This window comes from Tachysurus fulvidraco, chromosome 8, assembly GCF_022655615.1.
Source record: "Tachysurus fulvidraco isolate hzauxx_2018 chromosome 8, HZAU_PFXX_2.0, whole genome shotgun sequence".
In the NCBI taxonomy this organism is placed as follows: domain Eukaryota; kingdom Metazoa; phylum Chordata; class Actinopteri; order Siluriformes; family Bagridae; genus Tachysurus; species Tachysurus fulvidraco.
Genome location: NC_062525.1, coordinates 19,011,028 through 19,033,463, shown reverse-complemented (window position 1 = coordinate 19,033,463; position 22,436 = coordinate 19,011,028). Strand labels below are relative to the sequence as shown.

Here is a 22,436-nt window from a genome sequence, read left to right as displayed (position 1 = left end):
AAAAAATAATAATAAAAGGTTTGATTTTTTCCCCAAAACATTATTTAGAATAATAAAAGTTATTTACTTTAGTTACTTGCTAATATGTTTTTCAGAAGGAAGTCATTTAATGCAACGGTATACAAAGAAGTGTAATACCTTAATGTGCCTTTAATATGTTTAACAGTGTAACAAATATAAAGTGTTAATACAATTCTGTTAAAAAATAAAGGTTATGAACGGTTACGTTGCTAGAGGTACGTTAGCTTTTCATTTGTTTAAAAATACCACACGTCTCCGACTTCACAGTCCCAGCTGTCTCTCTGTCTGCTCCCGCAGTTTGTTCTTCTGGATCTAAGAAAGGTGTAGAAAAGTCATTTATTCGGTGCTATTTAAGGATCCGGTCTTTCCACACTTAACCAAAGCAAAAGTCCTGTACAGACTGCTGACCCTGACTATAGAAACCACTGCTGCAGATTTTCTGCAGACTGGGAAATTGCTGAAATTTCTCCAATGCTGAGATCTATGTGATTCGACCCAAAAAATACCCCACTCTTACATTTTTAACATTTTTTCCAAAGTGCCCACAGAGACAAATAAAAAAAAAAAGGTGGTGACCACAAGGAATTTGTCTGGGTGTTTATCCAGACTGCGGGACTATGCAAACAATATGGATGGAATGAAATTCATCATGCTGAACCTATTTATAGTTTTATATAAAGTTTCACTGTGCTGTAAATGGTAAAATAAATTCTTATGTGCATGTACTTGTGTAAAGGTCTGGGCACTTACCTTCCCTGAGACAGTAAGAGGATAGCCCTGAACAAAAACGACATGGCGGGGAATCTTGAAATGGGCAATCTAAAGATAAAGAAATAAAGAGAATGAGTGAAATGGCATCATGTGGTGTCAATGATATGGGCAAAGTCAAGTGTTCCATCCAGTGAAATGTATCGGACCTGGCCTTTGCAGAACGCCCTTATCTCCTCTGGAGTACACTCCTGACCATCCTTCAGTCTGATGCAAGCACAAACCTCTTCACCCATCCTCTCATCTTTCACCCCGATCACCTGTAAATAACAAGAGAAGAGTGACTATGTGTCTGTCTGATCTTTTGATTTTATTTGCTCATTGTTGTGAACTCCTGTGTGCTTGTTCTGTATCATGTTTCACTTGCCTGGATACCTAAATGATGAGGCTAAAAGAGGTACTGATATAATAACAAACATCGGCTTGCGACACAAAATCACTAAGTCTTTCATGAACATTTCGATTGTTTGAATCAGGTCGGTGCCTTCAGTCACAGGTTCTTAATTATAAAATGATTATCTGGTGTTTGTGTATGTTCAAATGTGTGTGTGTGTGTGTGTGTGTGTGTGTGTGTGTGTGTGTGTGTGTGTGTGTTTAATCTGCCTAGTAAACACTGTTCTACCATCAGTCAATGTATGTAGTGCAGCAGGTGTTGGGATTTGAAAGCATTTGCTATAGTTACAGCTTCGAGTTGCATCACACCACTAACTTCATATCCATAATCTCAGACTTTTTTTTTGTGCAGGGATTGATGATGAAAGTCTAAACTTCCTGGGTAAATTTGATGACCTGTGCTTCCTTGACTTTAGGGTGTGTGTGCAGGAACTGCTCGATTTCAGCAGGATAGATATTTTCGCCTCCACGGATTATCATGTCTTTGATCCGTCCTTCTATCTTGCAGTAGCCAAACTTGTCCAAACTGGCAATATCACTGTGGAATATAGTATCCGTTGAGTGTTGTGATGATCGAATGTAAAGTCCTTGCATGCTAAACACTCAACAACATCGCCACACGTACCCGGTTTTGTACCAGCGGTCCTTAGTAATGCACTCTTTGGTTTTCACTTCATCTTGCCAATATTCCAGCATGACGCAGTAACCTCTGATCATGAGCTCTCCTGGAGTTCCAAGAGGAACAATGTGTCCTGTTGTAGGATCAACCACTTTTGCCTAAAAGAGAAAAGTAATCTTTAGTCATTACTTACAAAATAATAAAATATCTAAACCTCAGTATCATTTTGTGAATCAAGAAAATAGGGATTTGTTTGAGTACCTCAAGGTGGTTGCCAATACATCCAACACTTTCTGTCTTTCTATCCATGTTGTCAACTGGGAAGCCACAGAAGGTCACCGGACTGTTCTCGGTGGTACCATATCCAATCTATTCCGACATAAGAACATAACCTCTGCTCTTAAGTATTGGGGTGAAGCATGCAGGACCATACGGCATCAATCACCGTGTCAATAAGCAAGTCTTTTTTACAGTTGCTTTAAGCCCTTATTCAATACCCTTATTCAATTATCAGATGTCTGGATCCCTATGTTTACATATTTTCATACAGTAGGGTTTGCGTGCCCACCCTCAGTCTGTTATATTGGCCAAACTGGCTGTATGAGAGGCAACCAGCTGTGTCAGCATGTGAAGGAAAGCTGGCCATGAAGGCAGGAAAGGTATGTGGTGCACATTTCCTAAATTTATACACAATGTTGCATGACTTTTGTACTTCGCTCATTCATTCATTTTTTACAGCTTATCCGAACTACTCGGGTCACTGGGAGCCTGTGCCTATCTCAGGGCATCGAGGCAGGATACACCCTGGACGGAGTGCCAACCCATCGCAGGGCACACACACACTCTCATTCACTCACACACACACTACGGACATTTGTTCCAGAGATGCCAATCAACCTACCATGCATGTCTTTGGACCGGGGGAGGAAACCGGAGTACCCGGAGGAAACCCCCCGAGGCACGGGGAGAACATGCAAACTCCACACACATAAGGCGGAGGCGGGAATCGAACCCCCAACCCTGGAGGTGTGAGGTGAACGTGTCAACCATTAAGCCACTGTGCCCCATACTTTTGTATTTATAAGTACAATACAGTGACAATACAGTGACAATACTGTATGCAAGGTGTTGTCATTAGCTGGAAAGATTCCATGCCACAAAAAGCAATTATAGTGAAGGAGAAAGAGAATCCTAAAAGTTTCAATGCAACATTATTAAACAAAACGCCACTGCAAAGAACATCCCGGTCAGTACAAACGCTAATATGCAGTAGGAAAGTTCATGGTAACTAAACTAAACAGACAGGTGTGTCATGCAAGATTTCCCAACTGTCAGACTAAGCAGGATAAAAGAGAAGCCAGTAGCTACTCCAAAAGAGCATCAGGAAGAAGTTAAGTAAACAGAAAATAAGAGCTGCACCACAGTCAGCCCATGCAAAGGTCCTCTGCTAAAAACCAAGCTCAGAGACCAAATCTCTTTCAAGAACAATATATTGCGGTTAGACAATAGAGGTCTTTTAGCAATAACTTAGCAGACTGACTTCTTTTACAACCACATTTATTAAACTGGCTCCACGCACAATGAGGTCTTTGTAGGACAGTAAACTAAACAAGTTTGAGAAGCAGATTTCAGTGAAATATATTGATTTTCTTTCTTAGAACTGATGTGTTTCTCTCTTTTTTTTGGGTTGTCAAAATTCAGAATTCAGCCACGGTCATGTGAAGTTTTCCCAAACAAAGAGACTACACTGGCTTATTTACTAATACTAATGCAAAATGACAAATATGGGAAACGAACTAATGTACCTTGGGGGCACACTGGCTTAGTGCATTAGCACATTTTCCATACACCTCCAAGGCGGTTCAATTCCTGCACACAGTTTGTACTTTTCAGGGTTCATTTCATTCTATTTACATTTCTGGTATTTAGCAGACACCCTTATCCATAGTGACTTACTATTTAGGTCAATTTATACAACTGAGCAATTTGGACAACTGAGCAATTTGGACCTGCTTGGTGGACCTGGGATTCGAACTCATGACCTTCCGGCCAATAGTCCAACACTTTGACCACTAGGCTACCACATACCTAAATTTTGTGTGTGTGCGTGTGTGTGAGATCATGCCCTCATTTGAGATTGTCACCCAATTCAGGGTGTCCCTTTGGATAAGCTCCAGGTTCTCTCCTACATCGCGTATGGTAATCAGTACAGAAAATGGGTCGATAGATATAATGGGCAGATTTTGTAGTCAACTGTGTAGGCTTGTGAATGCAAAGGCTGGACTGAAATTTGACCGGATGGAAGCCTGCACTTGACCTGCTAGAAAATACACTTTCCCAATAAAATGTTACTTTTCTTGAGCAAACACTAGATTCCATCTCTCCTGTGAGCATCTGCGGCTGCTAGGTACACGAGCAAAACATTTCCCTTAAGGGTTTTCTGTGTGTGTGCGAATCAACCAACACTTTTTAGTTATTTCTGAAAGTTTTACAGATGCAGGAAGTTATTGCTCTTTATAACATTACTTTAGATATGATGAAACGTCCTTAAAAAGGTAACAACGGTATGGGAGAATAGAAATGTAAGCTCCATTATAAGGTTTTTGCGAGACTACTGTAGAAATGATTCCATTCATGAAATACTTGGCATATTTGAAATAGAAGGAGACATTTATGTAAAGAATACCCTAGCTTTTTGACAGCCAGAAGGAAAACACGTGTTGTAAGCTGATTCAAGCCACACATCTGGCTATGTTTATGCGTTAGAAAATGGTCTGTGCTTTTTCCTCTTACCGCCGAATGCAGAACGATGGAGGTATAGAGAGACGTGTACTGTATTTCTTCTTCAACCTTACAAACACCTGGCACACAATGTGAGCTGCTCTACATTGTGTGAGCTTGAGCTCATGTAGCTTTAAAACTTATCGATTCTTTTTTTTATTAATAATAATAATAATAATAATAATAATCATCATCATCATCATCATCATTAATAAATCAGAAAGCAACTTTTCTTTCCAATGTACAGATTTCTTAAAAGTTCCACTAAACTATTTCTATTACTCCTATCATGCTAGTGGATCTGTGTGGGATTAGTTGTTTAACATTTGTGCCTAATGTAGTTCTTGTGTAAAATTGCACTTAACTGACAATGACGATGGTGGACCTCTTTTTTAACAAGGGGAAAATTCTCTCACATCTTCCAAAAGGGAGTTACATTTTAAAGGCATCCTACTTCCTTCAGGAGGCAACACCACATAAAAAAATCTCCGGTCAGTCCCTAACCCAGACCAAAAAAGAAAACATTTTTTTCTACCATGAGCAAACATTATAAATGCTGCTGCAATCAGACGGTACCTATTCCTCGCTGAAGATCTTTCCTCTGCCTCCCTTTACTTTGCCACACACCCCCTCTCCTTCTCTCTTCAGCTCACATCTAGCTCTCTCCTTCAGCACTCTTACTTCTCTCACTCGCTCTCTTTCTATTCTCAGGTTCCCTGCTGCTTCCAGAGGCTTTAAAGTCAGGACAAAGCAAAAGAGAGAAGCACTAAACTGAGACAGCTGGGTCATCATGCAGGTTATAAGAATCCAGTTAGTGGTGTGTATACAATTTTTTGCTATCTTTATAAGAAGTACAGAAAGCCAGTGTCCTAGTCCATGTCATTGTCACGGTGACCTGCAGCATGTTATCTGTGACAATGTTGGCCTGAAGAAAATCCCTCGCATCACCGAGGCCACTCGCCTCGTCAACTTGCAGCGAAACAACCTGGGTGCTCTCCAAACCGGGGGCTTCAGCGAAATGAAGGGTCTCGTCTCCCTGCACCTGCAGCACTGCCAGATCCGTGAGATTGCCACTCAGGCCTTCAAGGGCCTCAAAAAGCTCATTTACCTTTACCTTTCTAACAACGAAATCAGCACCATCAAGCCTGGAGCCTTTGATGACCTAACTGAGCTCACCTACCTTTACATGGATGGAAACCAAATCTCAGGTCTTTCAAAAGGTATTTTCTCACCCATGATCAACCTGTTTATCCTACAGCTTGATAACAACAAGATCCAAGACCTGCAATCAGGTACCTTTGCAGGTGCTAAGGACCTTCGCTTGCTGCATATTAGTAACAATGAACTAAGGTCAATGCAGCCTGGCTCTCTTGATGATGTGGAGAACCTGGCCACTCTTACGCTGGACCGAAACAAGCTGTCTACATATCCCACCGAGGCCATGAGCAAACTACGAGTTGTCGAGGAGCTTAATTTGTCCCAGAACCCACTCACATTCATTCCTGACTACGCATTCAGGAGCTTTGGACGCTATATAGAGAAACTGCATCTTAATGATATGGGCCTGGAGAAGGTGAGTTGCACTGTAATGTAATAAGTTCATTACATACCTAAAATATAATGTATAAAATGTGATGGAATTGATGCAATGGGCATTTTTTAATTTTTTAATTTGAAGGCATATTTAATATCATTTCAAGCATAGTATTGAAAATACAAATCCTGTTAGCAGGTTTATTTTTGTGGAGCCAGAAAATGGTGGATTTGTTTGGGTGTACTATTGAAGAGACTCAGGATGTTTACAAGTCTCAGACCACAAGGAAACCAAAAGTGTACATACCGTATTTCGGAGTTAATGAGGCTAGTAATAACCTGCCTTATGAATCAAGCAATAAACTGTCTCTCAAAATGCTTCTAAAAAGGCTTTTTGTTGGTAAATCTGGATGTTTTTCATGCAATTCAGGATGGAGTTGCCAAAATATGTTTATACTCCAGACGCAGATCAGCTGCCTGTCGTCCTCGTTTAAATATGGTCCGCTTGATGATGTTTCCATCCTGCTCATTTCTGGATTTTGAGCTCACACGTGTACTTTTGTGGAGCCGCACATGTATTGAGATCAACAGCAATCTCCTTTTCATTAGTGAGGAATTTCAGATATGCCTGTTTGTTATTTCCATTCTACATACAGAGGCACTTTGTCTCCAGAATAAAGGTCATTCAAAATACCATGCATTCAAATTCAGCTTTCTTTCTTTCTTTCTTTCTTTCTTTCTTTCTTTCTTTCTTTCTTTCTTTCTTTCTTCAAGAACCATTCATAAATGTAAGTTAGTTAAATGCAGTTAAATGTGATATTTGGGTCTCACTGATCTAAGATCCACCACCCTGTAGGACATAGTGCATGAAGGTACAACAGGAGTTTTCAAGTTGCTCAATGAATTTTCATATGTGCATTCATTATATGCCATGGGAAAGCCATGAATGAAAGGAGCAGGGCTGACGCGGATATTTTTAGCGTCTGTTTGCTTGATGGTTCCTATCAAAACATGTCTCAGTCTAATAATTACACATGTTATTTTAAAATGTGTGAAGTTCCCCTCACACACAAGGCAGTATGTACAGTAAACAGGTCACTAAGGGTTACAAGACAGGTAAAATAGTAACAGGCTGTTCTCAGGCACATGAAGTGTGGTATATTTAGGGTCTAGTTGCCCGACCTGAATGCACAAGCCATCTCTTTGGAGGCACTTTTGGCAAAAAAAAAAAAAAAAGCATGTTGGTGAGGAAAGAAAGTGGGCCAAACAGTCTCTCTGTGCTAGAAGTTATCCTCCATAACTTTTCTAGCTCTCCCCTCTCTTCTGATTTGAATGGGAATTTTCTACAGGCCTACAATGACCGAAAGACCCGCACACTTCTATTCACATAATCTGCTTGCAAAGTCCCTGGGTTTTCCTTTCAGGTGAGCCTCATTCACACCATGCAGATTTGTTCTTCTAGCACCTCAGTGAAGTTTTTAACAGCCTTGCAGTTGCTTATGAAGTTTAATGGAAGGTTAGGATGGCAGTGCAAAAAGGTTTACACAAGCCCTGGCACAGGAGATGGCCTTTGAGGGCTCTTTCCTTCATGTGAAACAACCTTTCCAGGAAGAAAAAAAAAATGAAAGCCAGACCTGACAGCAAGTAACAAACAAATTCATAAAATCCTCATTTCCACAGCTTATGTAAGGGGTGAGGGTCTGTCTGTGAGCAGTTCCACATCAACACAACTGCCAATAGATTAGAAATCTTTCAAAATAAAAAGGTTTCAGTAGCCCGAACAACGCAGCAGGCTTTACAGCTTTGAAATCTGATGAAACATCCATATAAAGCATTGCTCACTCTTTCTACCCAATCAGTTTTCCAACGCGGCTTTTGAGGGTGTGACGGCACTAAGGTCTTTGCATCTTCATAACAACAAGCTGAGGATGCTACCAAGCAACCTGGTTTTCAACAAAATGCAGAATCTCACTCTGTTCAACAACCCATGGAGCTGCAACTGCCAGTTAGCTAACCTTAGAAAGTAAGAGCTAACATTTAAACAACACCGATACCGTGCCACTGTGAACAGCCCGGGTTTAAGGCAATAGTTTATATTTGTTTTTAACCTATCTACATCTCTAGGTGGATGGACACCAGTCGTCAGCGCCCTGATGCGATTTGTGCGTTACCTGCGAATCAGAAAGGAAAGCAAATACGAGACAGCACTGCCTTTAGCAAGTGCAAAATAAAGAGAACTAAGAAGGGAGCACTTCATTGAAAAGGTAAGAGATTGCCTTCTGGACTTCTGGAAGGCTAGTTTTAAGAAATCATGTTAAGCTTATGTTTTTTTTTTCTTTTTCTTTTAATTTTCCCGAAACTTAAGCAGTGAGCTCAAACATTACACTAAACATTCTTTAAAATATCAATCTACTGTAATTCTGAGGCTTCATTTTACATCAATAAGGGTTAAACCCTTTCCTGTGCCTTGTGAATATTAACTAATCATGGCCAATATACTCTATGTAGTGCTGGGAGATACATATCTGGCCACAGGAGTTCCCTGTTAGGAGAAGCGTTTTTTCCCAAAAGAAGACAACAGTTCAGCTTGTGAGCACTAAATGACTGTGATATGAACAATGTAGACTGTGAGGGAGTGTGTGAGTGAGTGCTAGATTCATGAAGTGGAGAGTGTTTTTATGATGTGAGTGAAGTAAGGTTTTGTTGCTGTTTTTCTTTTTTGGTATAATTTAACAGAAGTTATTTTTAAAAAAACAAAAAACAAAAAACCTTACTTCACCCACATCATAAAAACACTCTCCACTTCATGAAAATTAGCATTTATTTATTTATTTATTTTGCTATAACCTGCCACATGACATCTCTTCTTTCTTAGGCTAATGTTCTCTGTGCATTGCCCTTGATTAAGTACAAATAAACTAATTCATTCATTCATTAGCAGCTCCCTGGTCTCTGTAACAGACCGCTTTAAAGAGCATTGCTAATGGGGCTTACTTACTAAATGAACCCAAAGCACCATTACAATTTCATAACAAGGTACTGCCATAAATATTCGTTGAATTAAACTATAATGTACTTGAGAAATAATCATGTCAATCAGAGAAATAATATTTTTAAAATTCATAAATCATCCCAGAATCTAAGCTTAAAAAAAATACATTCCTTTCCATGATGTTTACTGAGATGACATTTGTATTTTAGAAATCTTACAAAGTTAAAGATAACAAATCACACAGAGAAATTCAATCTAATTCTATTATAAATCCCATCACAGAATCGGAGTCGGATGTAATTGCTAAATCTATTCGGAGTTTGTCAACGGATTTTATACTTTATATTTGGTATAAATCGTCGACACGTGTTTAACCCATTCCTCAATTACATCCACTTTGCTTTCTGTGCTTTTCCATTTTGTCTCTCTTGCCATGTCTAGAACAGGTTATGCCAGTCACGGATGTTTAGTACTCGGCTTGGCTGTTTGATTTGGCTCCCTTCTTTATGTCTTTTCACAGGAGTCTCAGAGGAGACGCATGTCCAGGGGGCCGGCACCAGGTCCAAACAACAGACGCAATGTTACTTTCTATTTCGGGGCTGTTCATTTTCTTTCAAATTCTATGAAATGGCACGCATATGAACATTCAATTTATAAAAAAAAAAAAAGAATATGAGGGAAAAAAAAAAACAGGAGTTTTGCAGGGAAAACAGACTAATGCTACACTATTCACACATGTTCTGACCCTAATCAAACATTCAGAGGATTTTAGCTGTAGATTCTCGATGAGCATTTTCATTAAAAATAATTGTGATAACATTTATAGTTCTGGGTCACAATAGGAAAGCTAGGATTTCTTGTCCATCCTCCATCTCATAAGATCCTGAAATCCTCATTCAAGGACATCCGTGTGTCTATCCTCATAAGATCCTTGTATAAGGAGCACTTTTTACACAAATATTACACTTTTGTCAAAGCTATTTCGATAAATTTTGAATATTTCAGTATTGCTCATCAACTGTGAGGAGAAATCATGACACACAAAGTCTTCCTAGTATTATCTGGTTTAAACCATCTACTCAATGTAAAAAAAATAAATAACTGTGTCTTTTACAATATGGAACGTTTGAAGCACAATCATATGTTACTGCTTGAATGACCCATAACACTACACAACGATGTGCGGAAAGTAACCAAGTCATGGATAACAAACTTAAGCTCTTAGTGCTGCTGTTTTGTAGTGCGTTTCCATTGCAATAAAAATGTGCATGCTTACGCTACGACAGGAAGTTGAAACCTAGAAGGAATATTTGGAAAATTTGAAATGTGCTTTTTTTTTCCCACAGCTGCATGACACACTATTATGTACAATCACAGATTATTCAATTTCTTAAACTTTATGTAATAAGCGATAATCACTTTTTCAATAAATATTCAATATCTAAAAAAAAAAGATCATGCGACAAGAGATTTTTGCCTTTGGATGCAATAAATATGTAAACAGGGAAGAAATATTCAACGATTTTCTGCCTTAGTAAAATAATCCTTGCTTAGAATTTTAAAAATCATTTTTAATAACGCTCTGTTGGTTTTATGCATGATGCAGATGATGATGTGTTCAAATGTTAAAAGTAATGTAGCAATGAATTAATGCTAAAAACAGGTAGCACAATCACATTATGGATAAGAAAAGAAAAAACTATTCCACAAAGGACATGGAGTCTAATAATAATAATAATAATAATAATAATAATAATAATCCATGTAATTTACTGTGGCTATAATAATAATAATAATAATAATAATAATAATAATAATAATAATAATAATAATAATAATAATAATCCATGTAATTTACTGTGGCTATAATAATAATAATAATAATAATAATAATAATAATAATAATAATAATAATAAGCCATGTAATTTACTGTGGCTATAATAATATAATAGTAATAATAATAAATTATTATTATTATTATTATTATTATTATTATTATTATTATTATTATTATTATTATTATAGCCATGTCATTTACTGTGCACAGTACCTACATTGCCATCTGTTGTACGAAATGGTGCTATGTTTAGATGGTGCCATAGACCTTGCCATAAGGGTCTTTGAAAACTCAGATGTATTGTATGACTAAAACAGGGATTGAGTTTTTAATTTTCACATAAATGCACTTTTGTTGTTAGTAAATCAAATCATTTAAGTTTTAAAAATATTCTGCTCAATTAACAGTACATTTTTATTCAGGTTTAATTCCTATGCCTGTGAAGTCCCCTGTCTCCCTCTAGTGAATTATAAAAGATGTAATAAATGCACACTGTAAGATGTAAGCACTTCATGCTTACAGATTGAACCAGTACATAGTAGAGGAAAACATATCTACATCATGTGTGTTATGTTTATATACACATCAGAACCTGTACTATTATACTTGAGTTATATAGGTGCTGATTTTTTTTTAGTATTCTATGAAGTAAAGTAGCCTCATTTTTGCTGTTAACACTACATATAGATTTTTATTTTCATTTTTAACATACACCGGTCAGGCATTACATTATGACCGCTGACAGGTGAAGTGAATAACACCGAATATCTCGATCATGGCACCTATTAGTGAGTGGGATGTATTAGGCAGCAAATTAACATTTTGTCCTCAAAGTTGGTAGTTTAGGAGCAGAAGTAATGGGCAGGCGTAAAGATTTGAGCGAGGTTGATAGGGGCCAAATAGTGAAGGCTAGACAACGGAGTCAGTGCATCTCTAGAACTGCAGTTCTTGTGGAGTTTTCCAATTTGCAGTGGTCAGTTTCTATCAAAGGTGGTCCAAGGAAGGAACAGTGCTGAATAGGCACGTGGGGACCAAAGGCTGGCCCATGCGGTCCGGTCCAACAAACAAGGTACTGTAGCTCAAATTGCTGAAGTTAATTAAGGTTCTTTTGGAAAGTTGTCAGAATACACAGTGCATCGTAGTTTGTTGCATATGGGCTGCATAGCCACAGACCAGTCAGGGTGCCCAAGCTGACCCCTGTCCACCACCGAAAGCGCCAACAATGGGCATGTGAGCATCAGAACTGGACCGCGGTGCAATGGAAGAAGGTGGCCTGTACTGATGAATCACATTTTCTTTTACACCACATGGATGGCCAGGTGCATGTGTGTCACTCACCTGGGGAACACAAGGCACTTGGCTTCTTGCCATCCCATTATAGGAAGAAGGCAAGCCGGCTGTGTGATACTTTGGGCAATATTCTGCTATGAAGCATCGGGTCCTGCCCTCAATGAGGATGTTACTTTAAAACGTAACACCCTTGCATGGACACGGTATGCCCTAATAGATGTGACCTCTTTCAGCAGGATAATGCGCTCTGCCACAAAGCAAAAATGGTTTGCAGAGCACAACGAGTTTGAGGTGTTGAATTGACCTCCAAATTCCCGAGATCTCAAGCCAATTGAGCATCTGTGGGATGTGTTGAACAAACAAGTCAGATCCATAGAGACCCCACCTCATAACGTACAGGACTTAAAGGATCTGCTGCTAACATCTTGATGCCACATCACAGCACACCATCAGGGGTTTAGTAGAGTCCGTGCCTCGATGTGTCAGGGCTGTTTTGGCAGCAAAACGGGGACCAACACAATATTACGAAGGTGGGAATAATGTTATGCCTGATCGCTGTATACCGAAACAGTGAATCACTATACTATATCAACAGCAGAGTCCACAAGACTTTGTAATTAAATCATAATAGTTTACAACAGTATTTATATACAATAGTATGACATCATCATATATTCGTACCTGAGGCGAGTACTCACCGTCATTTCCTTAATGCCCATGACTTTGACTACTTTCTTTAAAACCTCAGGAGGACAGGGAGAGCCAGCTACAATGCCTGCCATACAGGAAATGTTCCACCATGAATATAGTTATTGATATGAAATCACACATGTATCTTGTTACACACAGAGCAGGCCACGAGGACAGCAGTTCATAATCTCTCAAAATACACGTCACTTTATAAATTCACATCTCCTGTAAATGACTCACCTCCTTCAACAGATGACAGGTCAAACTTGGCCAGGTCAGGCTGTCCCATCATGTCTATGTACATTGTAGGGGTGCCATAGACAAATGTGCATCTACACAGAGTGAAAACAAATGATTGAGTGATTGAGTATCTGACACTGAGAGATTAGAAGCAGATTCCTTAAATCCTGTACGTCATGAGTCGGGGACTCCTTGGATCAGATTTGTTCGTGCACAGATGTTCGATCAGATTGAAATGTGGGGAATTTGGGGGCCAAGTCACCACTTCGAACTCTGTTTCTGTCATGTTCCTCAATCCATTTCTATACAGTGTGACAGGGTGCTGAATGGAGCCAGTGTCATTGATAAATACCGTTGCTACAGTATTAAGGAGTGTGCTTGGAGTGCAATAATGTTTAGGTAGGTGGTATGTGTCGGAGTAATATGCACATGATTTAAAGGATCTGCTGGTGCACAATATTTGGCAGGTGGTTTTAATCACAAGGTGACAGAAAGAGAAGTTAGACAGAATGACACTCAGGCATTACTTCTCATTCTGCATAGCTGCCAGGTTGGCACGTCCATCATACCCAGTGGAGGGAAAGACCAGTGTGACACCATGTACTGCCATCACTATCCCCCCACCTACGGAGCCAAAACAGTGGTACAGTGGCACTGGCAAACACACTTTAATCGTCCGCTGGGGGTAAATAAGGACATGGGAACAAGCAGTCAAGTGATGTACATCTATGATAACGGAAATATGACACTACTCCTTTAGTACACTGTAAATCCCAATAAATCTGTTAAACTAGTGTCCAAATTCCACCAAACACTATGACCGAGCACTCACCCTCCAGTCATATCCTACACGCAAACCAATAAAATATGCATTGTTGACAATATTGTGGTGCGTCAGTGTAGCTCCTTTGGGACTCCCAGTGGTTCCCTGGAATGAGAAAATCAGTAGTTTTTTCAGTTATATCTTGTTGCTAAATTAGTGATAAATATCTAAGTAAGCTTTATTAAAATTCATGCCTCAGTACCGATGTAAACTGGATGTTAATAGGGTCATCAAAATTAAGTTTCTTCTGCAAATCCTCCAGCTCCTGGTAGTGCTGGCTGCTCGCTGCCTGCATCAGATCCTTCCACTGGAAAGCACCAGGCTGCTTACTGTCAGTTACAATTACAGTACTTAAATCTGGCAATCTGAACACAGAAAAAACCCACACACACGCTGCATATTACTGGTAAAATATTTTGTCACATTCTAAATGCCTCATTCAATGATTCATGATTCATATTTTATTTTTTTTATGTTGTCACATGATGCTAAATAAAGGACATGAATCCTTAATGCAAGCACACAACTGACTTTTCTCTCCTATTAAAATTCATTCATTCACTCATTCTCTACCGCTTATCCGAACTATTCTCGGGTCATGGGGAGCCTGTGCTTATCTCAGGCGTCATCGGGCATCGAGGCAGGATACGCCATGGACAGAGTGCCAACCCATCGCAGGGCACACACACACACTCCAGACAATTTTCCAGAGATGCCAATCAACCTACCATGCATGTCTTTGGACCGGGGGAGGAAACCAGAGTACCCGGAGGAAACCCCTGAGGCACGGGGAGAACATACAAACTCCACACACACAAGGCGGAGGTGGGAATCGAACCCCCAACCCTGGTGTATAAACGTGCTAACCACTAAGCCACCGTGCCCCCCTATTAAAATTCATTTTTAATTAATTCTGTTTCATTTTTCCACCTCCAAAGAGATTTCGAGACTAGAACTGGAAGGCATTACTGAGCTTCTACTGTATATATGCATACTGTATGTATTTTAAACCCTACAATAGCTGTAGACCCTACTACACAGTTAAACCAGACTCTTCCAGACTCTTACACTGATACACTCGGTCACCTGAAGAACAGTTTCCTCTTCTGTTTAATTAGTAGACTAAAGCAAAACATTGTTTACTGATGTTTCAGCCTCTGGATCTGTTCCAGTTCTTCACTTATTTGATTGAGGGATACCTGTAAGGAAGACTTATTAACTAGACCTACTTGTAACCAGCCATCTTATGCATTATCCATTAAATCATTTTCTGTAGAAGGGAACATGAAAAGTGCGAATGAACGACGGGTACATTTCCATTAGGTTACTGTAAAATAGCAAAATTTGCAAGTTAGCATTTGATAACCGTATTTCGATTTTGTTAGTTATATAGTTACAATTTCCTGATTAATTCATCATGTCTCTCATGGTTTTCATGCCTGGTCTTATTTTTACTGTAGGTGTTTATGTTCACCTGGAACTCTTGATGCACCCCGGGGAAGCAGTATCTAAGTCAGGGCAGAGCTGCCTCAACATGTCGTAGTACTTCTGGGTCTTAAATTTAGTTGGACACACAATTGCTTGGCACTGAACCTAAACCAAGAGAAAATAATTTTGCCTCATGAGACACTGAATGCTATGGAAGCATATTGCATTCACTTGAGGATGCAAAAATCTACTCTGTTTTAATGAATTAACGAGTTAATTATCTCAGAATTATGAGATAATTTTTCATGAATAAAAAGCTTTTTGCTCGGTTTACCTGAATTAACGACTTAATTATCTCAAAATTATGAAATACTTTTTTTTCCACTCTGTTTTTATGAATGAATGAGTTAATTACCTCAGAATTCTGAGAATAATCTTCATGAAAAAAATTATTTTGCTCTGTTTTTCTGAATTAACAAGATCCCTTGAACTTGAAAGGCGGGACTTGTTTACTTCCATGCAAACCACCTAAAATAGAGCTCCTGGCAGGATTTTGAGGGATGAGATCAGAAGAGATCAAAATGTTCTTTTCGTCTGAACAGGCGCAAAGTCTTGAGGTGTCTGCGCAAAGTTGACGCACTAATAACAATACCATTTATATTACTTAAAGATTATTAAAGATTTTGATGGATCTCATTAATTCAGAAAAACAGAACAATTAATTTTTTTTTTTATGAATAATGATCTCATAATTCTGAGATAATTAACTCGTTAATTCAGAAAAACAGAGCAAATAAATTTTATTTCAAGAAAAAATTCTCTCAATTTTGAGATAATTAACTCGTTAATTCAGAAAAACAGAGTAGATTTTTTTCCTCAAGTGAATGCAATACGCTTCCGTAGAATGCTAACAGAAACTAAATGTAGGGAAAAAAAACAAGAAGTCATTATCATAACAAGCAGCCGTACCTTGTTTAGTGCATATTCCAACTCCTGCAACTGATAAGCTGGATTCACAGATACCTGTTTAAAGAAATCAGCATTTCTGTACATTTAAAAAGTGTGTAACATGTATACTTACAGTATACAGTATCTCACAGAAGTGAGTACACCCCTCACATTTTTGTGAATATTTTTATCTTTACATGTGACAACACTGAAGAAATGACACTACAATGTAAGGTAGTGAGTGTATGGCTTGTGTAACAGTTTTGTACATTTGCTGTCCCCTCAAAATAACTCAACACAACAGTCATTAATGTCTAAACCGCTGGCCACAAAGTGAGTGCACCCCTGAGTGAAAATGTCCAAATTGGGCTTAATTAACCATTTTCTCTCCCCGGTGACTCGTCATGTGACTCGTTAGTGTTGCAAGGTCTCAGGTGTGAATGGGGATCAAGTGTGTTAAATTTGGTGTTATCGCTCTCACTCTCTCATACTGGTCACTGGAAGTTCAACATGGCACCTCACTGCAAAGAACTCTCTGAGGATCTGAAATAAAGAACTGTTGCTCTATAGTAAAATGGTGTAGGCTATAGGAAGACTGCCAAGACCCCGAAACCGAGCTGCAGCACGGTAGCCAAGACCATACAGCGGTTTAACAGGACAGGTTCCACTCAGAACCGGTCTCGCCATGGTCGACCGAAGAAGTTGTGTGCACGTGGTCAGCGTTATATCCAGAGATTGTGTTTGTGAAATAGATAAATGAATGCTGCCAGGATTGCTGCAGAGCTTGAAGGGGTGGGGCGGGTTAGCCTGTCAGTGCTCAGACCGTACGCTGCACTCTGCATCAAATTGGTCTGCAAGGCTGTCATCCCAGAAGGAAGCCTCTTCTAAAGATGATGCACAAGAAAGCCCACAAACAGTCTGCTGAAGACAAGCAGACTAAGACATCTATTACTGTAACCATGTGGTCTGATGAGACCAAGATAAACTTATTTGGTTGAGATGGTGTCAAGTGTGTGTGGTGGCAACCAGGCGAGGAGTATAAAGACAAGTGTGACTTGCCTACAGTCAAGCATGGTGGTAGGAGTGTCATGGTCTGGTGCTGCAAGAGTACTGCGGGCACTGGGGAGCTACAGTTCATTGAGGGAACCAAGAATGCCAACATGTACTGCGACATACATACTAAAGCAGAGCATGATCCCCTCCCTTCAGGGGCCGCAGGGCAGTATTCCAACATGATAATGACAACAAAACACTTCCAAGACAACCACTGCCTTGCTAAAGAAACTGGGGGTAAAAGTGATGGACTGGTCAAGCATGTCTCCAGACCTAAACCCTATTGAGAATCTGTGGGGCATCCTCAAATGGAAGGTGGAGGAGCGCAAGTTCTCTAACATCCAATAGCTCCGTGATGTCATCATGGAGGCATGGAAGAGATCTCCAGTGGCAACCTGTGATGCTCTGGTGAAGTCCATGCCCGATAGGGTTAAGGCAGTGCTGGAAAATAATGGTGGCCACACAAAATAGACAATTTTGTGCCCAATTTGGGCATTTTCACTCAGGGGTGCACTCACTTTGTGGCCAGCGGTTTAGACATTAATGGCTGTTGTGTTGAGTTATTTTGAGGGAACAACAAATTTACACTGTTACACAAGCCGTACACTCACTACTTTACATTGTGTCAAAGTGTCATTTCATCAGTGTTGTCACATGAAAAGATAATATAATATAATAAAACTTTTACAAAAATGTGAGGAGTGTACTCACTTCTGTGAGATACTGTAGCAACAAACACAGCACTGAGTACATTTTGCACATCTTAAATGGTATCCTTCGGTGAGACTCTGCATTATCCACTAATTCATCTTCTCAGCTCTGGTATTGTAAATTATTGTAAATATTTGTAAATTGTAGACATTCGTTTACTGTCTCTCAGCTACTGATATTGAAGTCAACTCCGGGATGGTTTACATTCAATCTTAACCTCTTGAAACCCGAATGTCCTCATATGAGGACATAACATTTTCTCACAACTTCATTGTCTATATATATTTACTGTATTGTACCAACCTTATAGGAGGACTGTTAGGTATAATTCTTTGGCGAAACTGCTTCCTTGACAACACTGATTAAATTAGTTATAATTATTATAGTTAACAGCTATGAATTAAGAAAAACAGTCAGTAGAATTTGTAATACGGGTCTCAGGAGGTTAATGGAGCTATTTTTGTTTCCATTACCAAACAGAAATCTGCTACTACTTCCGTAACTCAAGATGTTCCCTAGGGATCAGTAAAAGGTTATATTTTATTATTCACACACTGTCCTTGGATCATATTATGCTGTGTCACAATCTTTTCACAGTTATGCCAATATTGCCTAGATTTATATTAATATGGACTATACCATATTATATAGAGGATTTTTTTCCAAAGTCCAGTGCCCAAACCTTGCTATTAACATTAATAGAAAAACTTTTTAAACCCTGTAATTTTTCATTTCCTCCACAACATTAGCTTATCCCCAAAACTGTCATCCCAATACTTCTGTACATTCATTTAGGTACTCTGTACTGTTGGAGTTTTTGCTACTAAACTTTGGATCCAATTCCATGTTTACTTTTTAACAGTATGTTACCTAAGCTTCTCTTCGTGTCTTGTTTTCTGGCCTTGAGTTTCAGAAAGATGATTATATAAATTGGTATTAGTAGTAGTAGTAGTAGTAGTAGTAGTAGGAATAGTAGAAATGCAACAGAAGGAATTTACTGTTTATGCAGTGTACTGGAAAAAAATAAAGAAACACAGAAAGCAAGCCTCACCAAGATGATGCCAGCCTTTGCTGTGGCAAATTGCATCAGAATCCATTCATAGGTGTTGGGTCCCCACATGCCTAATCGATCTCCCTTCTTCAGACCCAGAGCCATCAGACCTGCAGCTGCCTGATCCACCTACAGAAGACCGATTATAATTCCAACAAGAACCTTTACATTTTCTTTTACATTCTGATATGATGAAATATTGTTTGTCATTTGCCTTTAAGGCATAAAAAATTATGTTTACAACGTATAAAATCCTCACTAATAAATATTCATAATGAATATGAACTAAGTCCTCCCAACGTCCTCTGTGGGACGAAGCCTTTGGACGTCCACTGAGCCGAGGCCGACTCTAAGAATCCTGAGACATCTCCAGTTAGACTCTGTGGTACTCAGGAGCTCAGAAGTCCTTGAACCTCACACCAATACAACATTTAACTGACTGTATATTACAATCACACCCCCAGTGTCACCCATATGAGGATGGGTTCCCCCTTGAGTCCGGTTCCTCTCAAGGTTTCTTCCTTTACCAATTTAAGGGAGTTTTTCCTTGCCACTGCTGCCTGAGTCATCTCAGACTTGCTCATAGGGGAATAAATACATACACACTGTGAACTATATACATATAATAATCTAGAATTTTTATTCTGTTAATTCTTATTTCTTTTATTATTCGTTATTTCCTTTATCATTAATTATGTTTACCTTCTGCTCTGTGTTTATGTTCTGTAAAGCTGCTTTGAGACAATGTCTATTGTAAAAAGCGCTATACAAATAAACTTGAATTGAATTGAATTGAATTAAGTTTACTGGAAACACAGATTACCAAAAAAAAAAACTGGTAGTTTTCAGCATTGTGGGTTGGAGGTGTTTGTGTGGTTTCAGAAAGAATAGTAAGTAAATCAGTAGAAAATGCAACCGTCACTTTTTACTGCACCGACATGCCAAATAAATTTGTTAATGCTAAACTTGAAGTCAGGCTCAAAAGCCTTCATATAAAGGTGATCTCAGTGGAAATGGGTTAATGGTATAGTAATAGTGCAATGTATCAGTGCTTAGTGCATATGCCACACTTGACCTTTGGACTACAAATTACAATACCGAAAGTTTTGTGGGTCACTAACACTGTAAAGTAAATGCAAATAGTGTTTGCTACAAATTTAAACTGACCTTTGTAGCAAATGTTAGAAATTTATATGTTTCGCTCCTTCTTTTGTTGGCTTTTTAATGGCGTTATCATATTCAAGCAGTTGAGTGTAAGTTTGGGAAATACTGAAGGAGCACACTCACATCGGTCTGGAACTCAGAAAATGTTTTCCTGATGCCATCCTGCAGGAAGACAACAGCTTCACGATCAGGGGTGCTTTCCGCTCTGATCTGCAGGCACCGGCCCACAGTGAGAGACTGTAAGGAATACGAGCTGACACCGTGGGCATAGCTGGTGGTGAGAGTCGGAACACTGGGAGGAGTGTCTACATGAATAGAACTGGGAAGAAGTACAGAAACAGACAGATCGAGAATTATTTAATAATAATAATTATATAATTATTATAATTATATGGTTAACTCTAGAAACCTGAAATGTTCTTCAGTTTGTCCTTCTGCAGAAAATCTTAAATATGTTACGTGTAGAACTCTACAAGGGTTTGGACCTAGGACAGAGTGGTTCATGTAGAATCACTTTATTAAGCAAAGAAACTTCATCTTAAATGCATAAGGGTCCTATTTTCTTCTAAAAATGTAAAGTTAGGTGTTTTTATAGTTTATAGTTTATAAGTTTGTGTTCACCAGACAAAAAATAAGTTTTATGACTAAGTCTAATTGGAAGAATAGAAATTAAATACTTGTTGTAACTTGTTTTTACCATAACTGATACTGGCTACATCAGGATACAGGAGTTAGCAAATGTAAAAGCATAAAATCACTGGGCTTCCTTTTCAAAATGTTTATATGCTAAACAAAGGGATTCATGCAAGCTTATACACATCTAAGGAGATTTCTACACAAACTAATATATATTTATTAGTTTGTGTATATGCCAACATGTAGGAGAACGTGTATTCTCTTTGCAGATCAAATTTAAATAAATGTACAAAATAAAAGTTGCTCATTAACTACTGTTGAATATTATATTTAACTTTAAACAACCAGTCGATTTCATTCCCTAAACAGAGATTTACAGCGTGTAATATTCCTTCTTTCTAACACTAGTTTTACTTTTGGCCACACAGCAAATCACTCCCCACTATATATACAGTATAGTGCAGAGCATATAGGCGGAATCTATACGGAGCTAGTAACCCTATGTAGGGTGTACAGAAAATGTTGGGATGTAACCCCAAATACATTAAATAGTCAGGCGTTCCCCTTGTTTCTTCCGCTCTTTATTCGGAAAAAAAAACTAATACCACGAAAAAAAAGCGTTAAAACAGATTTTTCTTTTAATAAATCGTCATCGCAAGGACATTTTTGTTTAGAGAAATAAACAGTAAACAGGAAGTGCAAGTTTACCCTGTCAAGGTGGCTTAGAGATTATAATGATAAATTTAGCAATACTTCACACACTATAGGGAGTAAAACCGCCATACTCTGTGCGCCATGACGCGTAAAGCATATAGGGAAATAATGCACTGTTACAATCTTTCTCAAAAACATAGAGCGTGTAAATAAAGCTGTGTGTTTGTGTGTGTCAAGGCTTACCAACTGGGCTGAACTGATAAACAAGGCGTCTTGTGCAGAAGTCGTGGAGGTTTAGAGAGGACACCAGTTGCGCGCAAAGCTGCCAGAAACCTCGGCCACATTTCCACTGCAAATGCAAATGTAAATAAAGACTGTACGTCGAGTTCCACAAGCTGTTCAAGTGTCACTGCGCTGCAATCGAGACTTTACCCAACGCTGTTACACGCTGTGCAGTAAATATATATATATATATATGTCTTAAAACCACAACAGAAACGTCTACACGGCTCTTGTATTCATTCCTCTTTTCATCCAACTGTGAGCAGCTGATATGATGTGAGGAGATATGATTTGATTGGTCGAAGACTAGTTAAACTTTGGAACTGAAGTTACAACCAAAGGTCCTAATGCTGAGGCCACTTCGACACGTCACCTCTAGTTGGCGCATGAGCTTGTTTTCTTTTTTTCTTTTTTCTTTTTTTTTCGTTTTCTTGTTTGACATCGTTTAGTCCACTGCTGTTTCACATGGTCTTCTTTAAGGAGTTCTGCTTGAAAATAGGAAACTAATGGTTGAAGTGTTC

At 38.8% G+C, this 22,436-nt stretch overlaps 2 protein-coding genes across 3 annotated transcripts; one reads left to right on the top strand and one right to left on the bottom strand.

Moving 5' to 3' along the window:
- Window positions 1-130: 130 nt before the first annotated feature.
- acsf2 (acyl-CoA synthetase family member 2) lies at window positions 131-22,291 on the bottom strand. Of its 2 annotated transcripts, none has more exons than XM_027140483.2 (16): window positions 21,877-22,291; window positions 20,467-20,662; window positions 19,180-19,308; window positions 16,386-16,439; window positions 15,463-15,581; window positions 14,191-14,353; window positions 13,998-14,093; window positions 13,693-13,844; window positions 13,166-13,257; window positions 12,934-13,010; window positions 2,063-2,170; window positions 1,808-1,959; window positions 1,579-1,720; window positions 939-1,049; window positions 772-840; window positions 131-333 (listed from the first exon to the last, which is right to left on the bottom strand). In XM_027140483.2, the coding sequence occupies exons 1-16, from the start codon at window positions 21,975-21,977 to the stop codon at window positions 283-285; spliced, it is 1,812 nt and encodes a 603-aa protein (XP_026996284.1). In that variant the 5' UTR covers window positions 21,978-22,291; the 3' UTR covers window positions 131-282. The 2 variants fall into 2 exon arrangements, with proteins under 2 accessions (XP_026996284.1, XP_026996285.1); XM_027140484.2 differs by lacking the exon at window positions 21,877-22,291 and adding an exon at window positions 20,753-20,862.
- On the top strand, window positions 5,174-10,764 carry chad (chondroadherin). The gene is made up of 4 exons (XM_027140485.2): window positions 5,174-6,155; window positions 7,975-8,138; window positions 8,240-8,379; window positions 9,628-10,764. Exons 1-3 carry the CDS (start codon window positions 5,373-5,375, stop codon window positions 8,373-8,375), a joined length of 1,083 nt encoding a protein of 360 aa, XP_026996286.2. The 5' UTR covers window positions 5,174-5,372; the 3' UTR covers window positions 8,376-8,379; window positions 9,628-10,764.
- Window positions 22,292-22,436: the final 145 nt, after the last annotated feature.

Coding starts and splice junctions, on each gene's coding strand:
- chad (XM_027140485.2), top strand. CDS start 5,373: ATGCAGGTTATAAGAATCCAGTTAGTGGTGTGTATACAATTTTTTGCT. Junction 6,156..7,974: donor ATGATATGGGCCTGGAGAAG/GTGAGTTGCACT, acceptor CTACCCAATCAG/TTTTCCAACGCGGCTTTTGA. Junction 8,139..8,239: donor CAGTTAGCTAACCTTAGAAA/GTAAGAGCTAAC, acceptor CTACATCTCTAG/GTGGATGGACACCAGTCGTC.
- acsf2 (XM_027140483.2), bottom strand. CDS start 21,977: ATGTGGCCGAGGTTTCTGGCAGCTTTGCGCGCAACTGGTGTCCTCTCT. Junction 14,354..15,462: donor GGGTGCATCAAGAGTTCCAG/GTGAACATAAAC, acceptor TTCTGTGTTCAG/ATTGCCAGATTTAAGTACTG. Junction 841..938: donor GGGCGTTCTGCAAAGGCCAG/GTCCGATACATT, acceptor CTTTATCTTTAG/ATTGCCCATTTCAAGATTCC.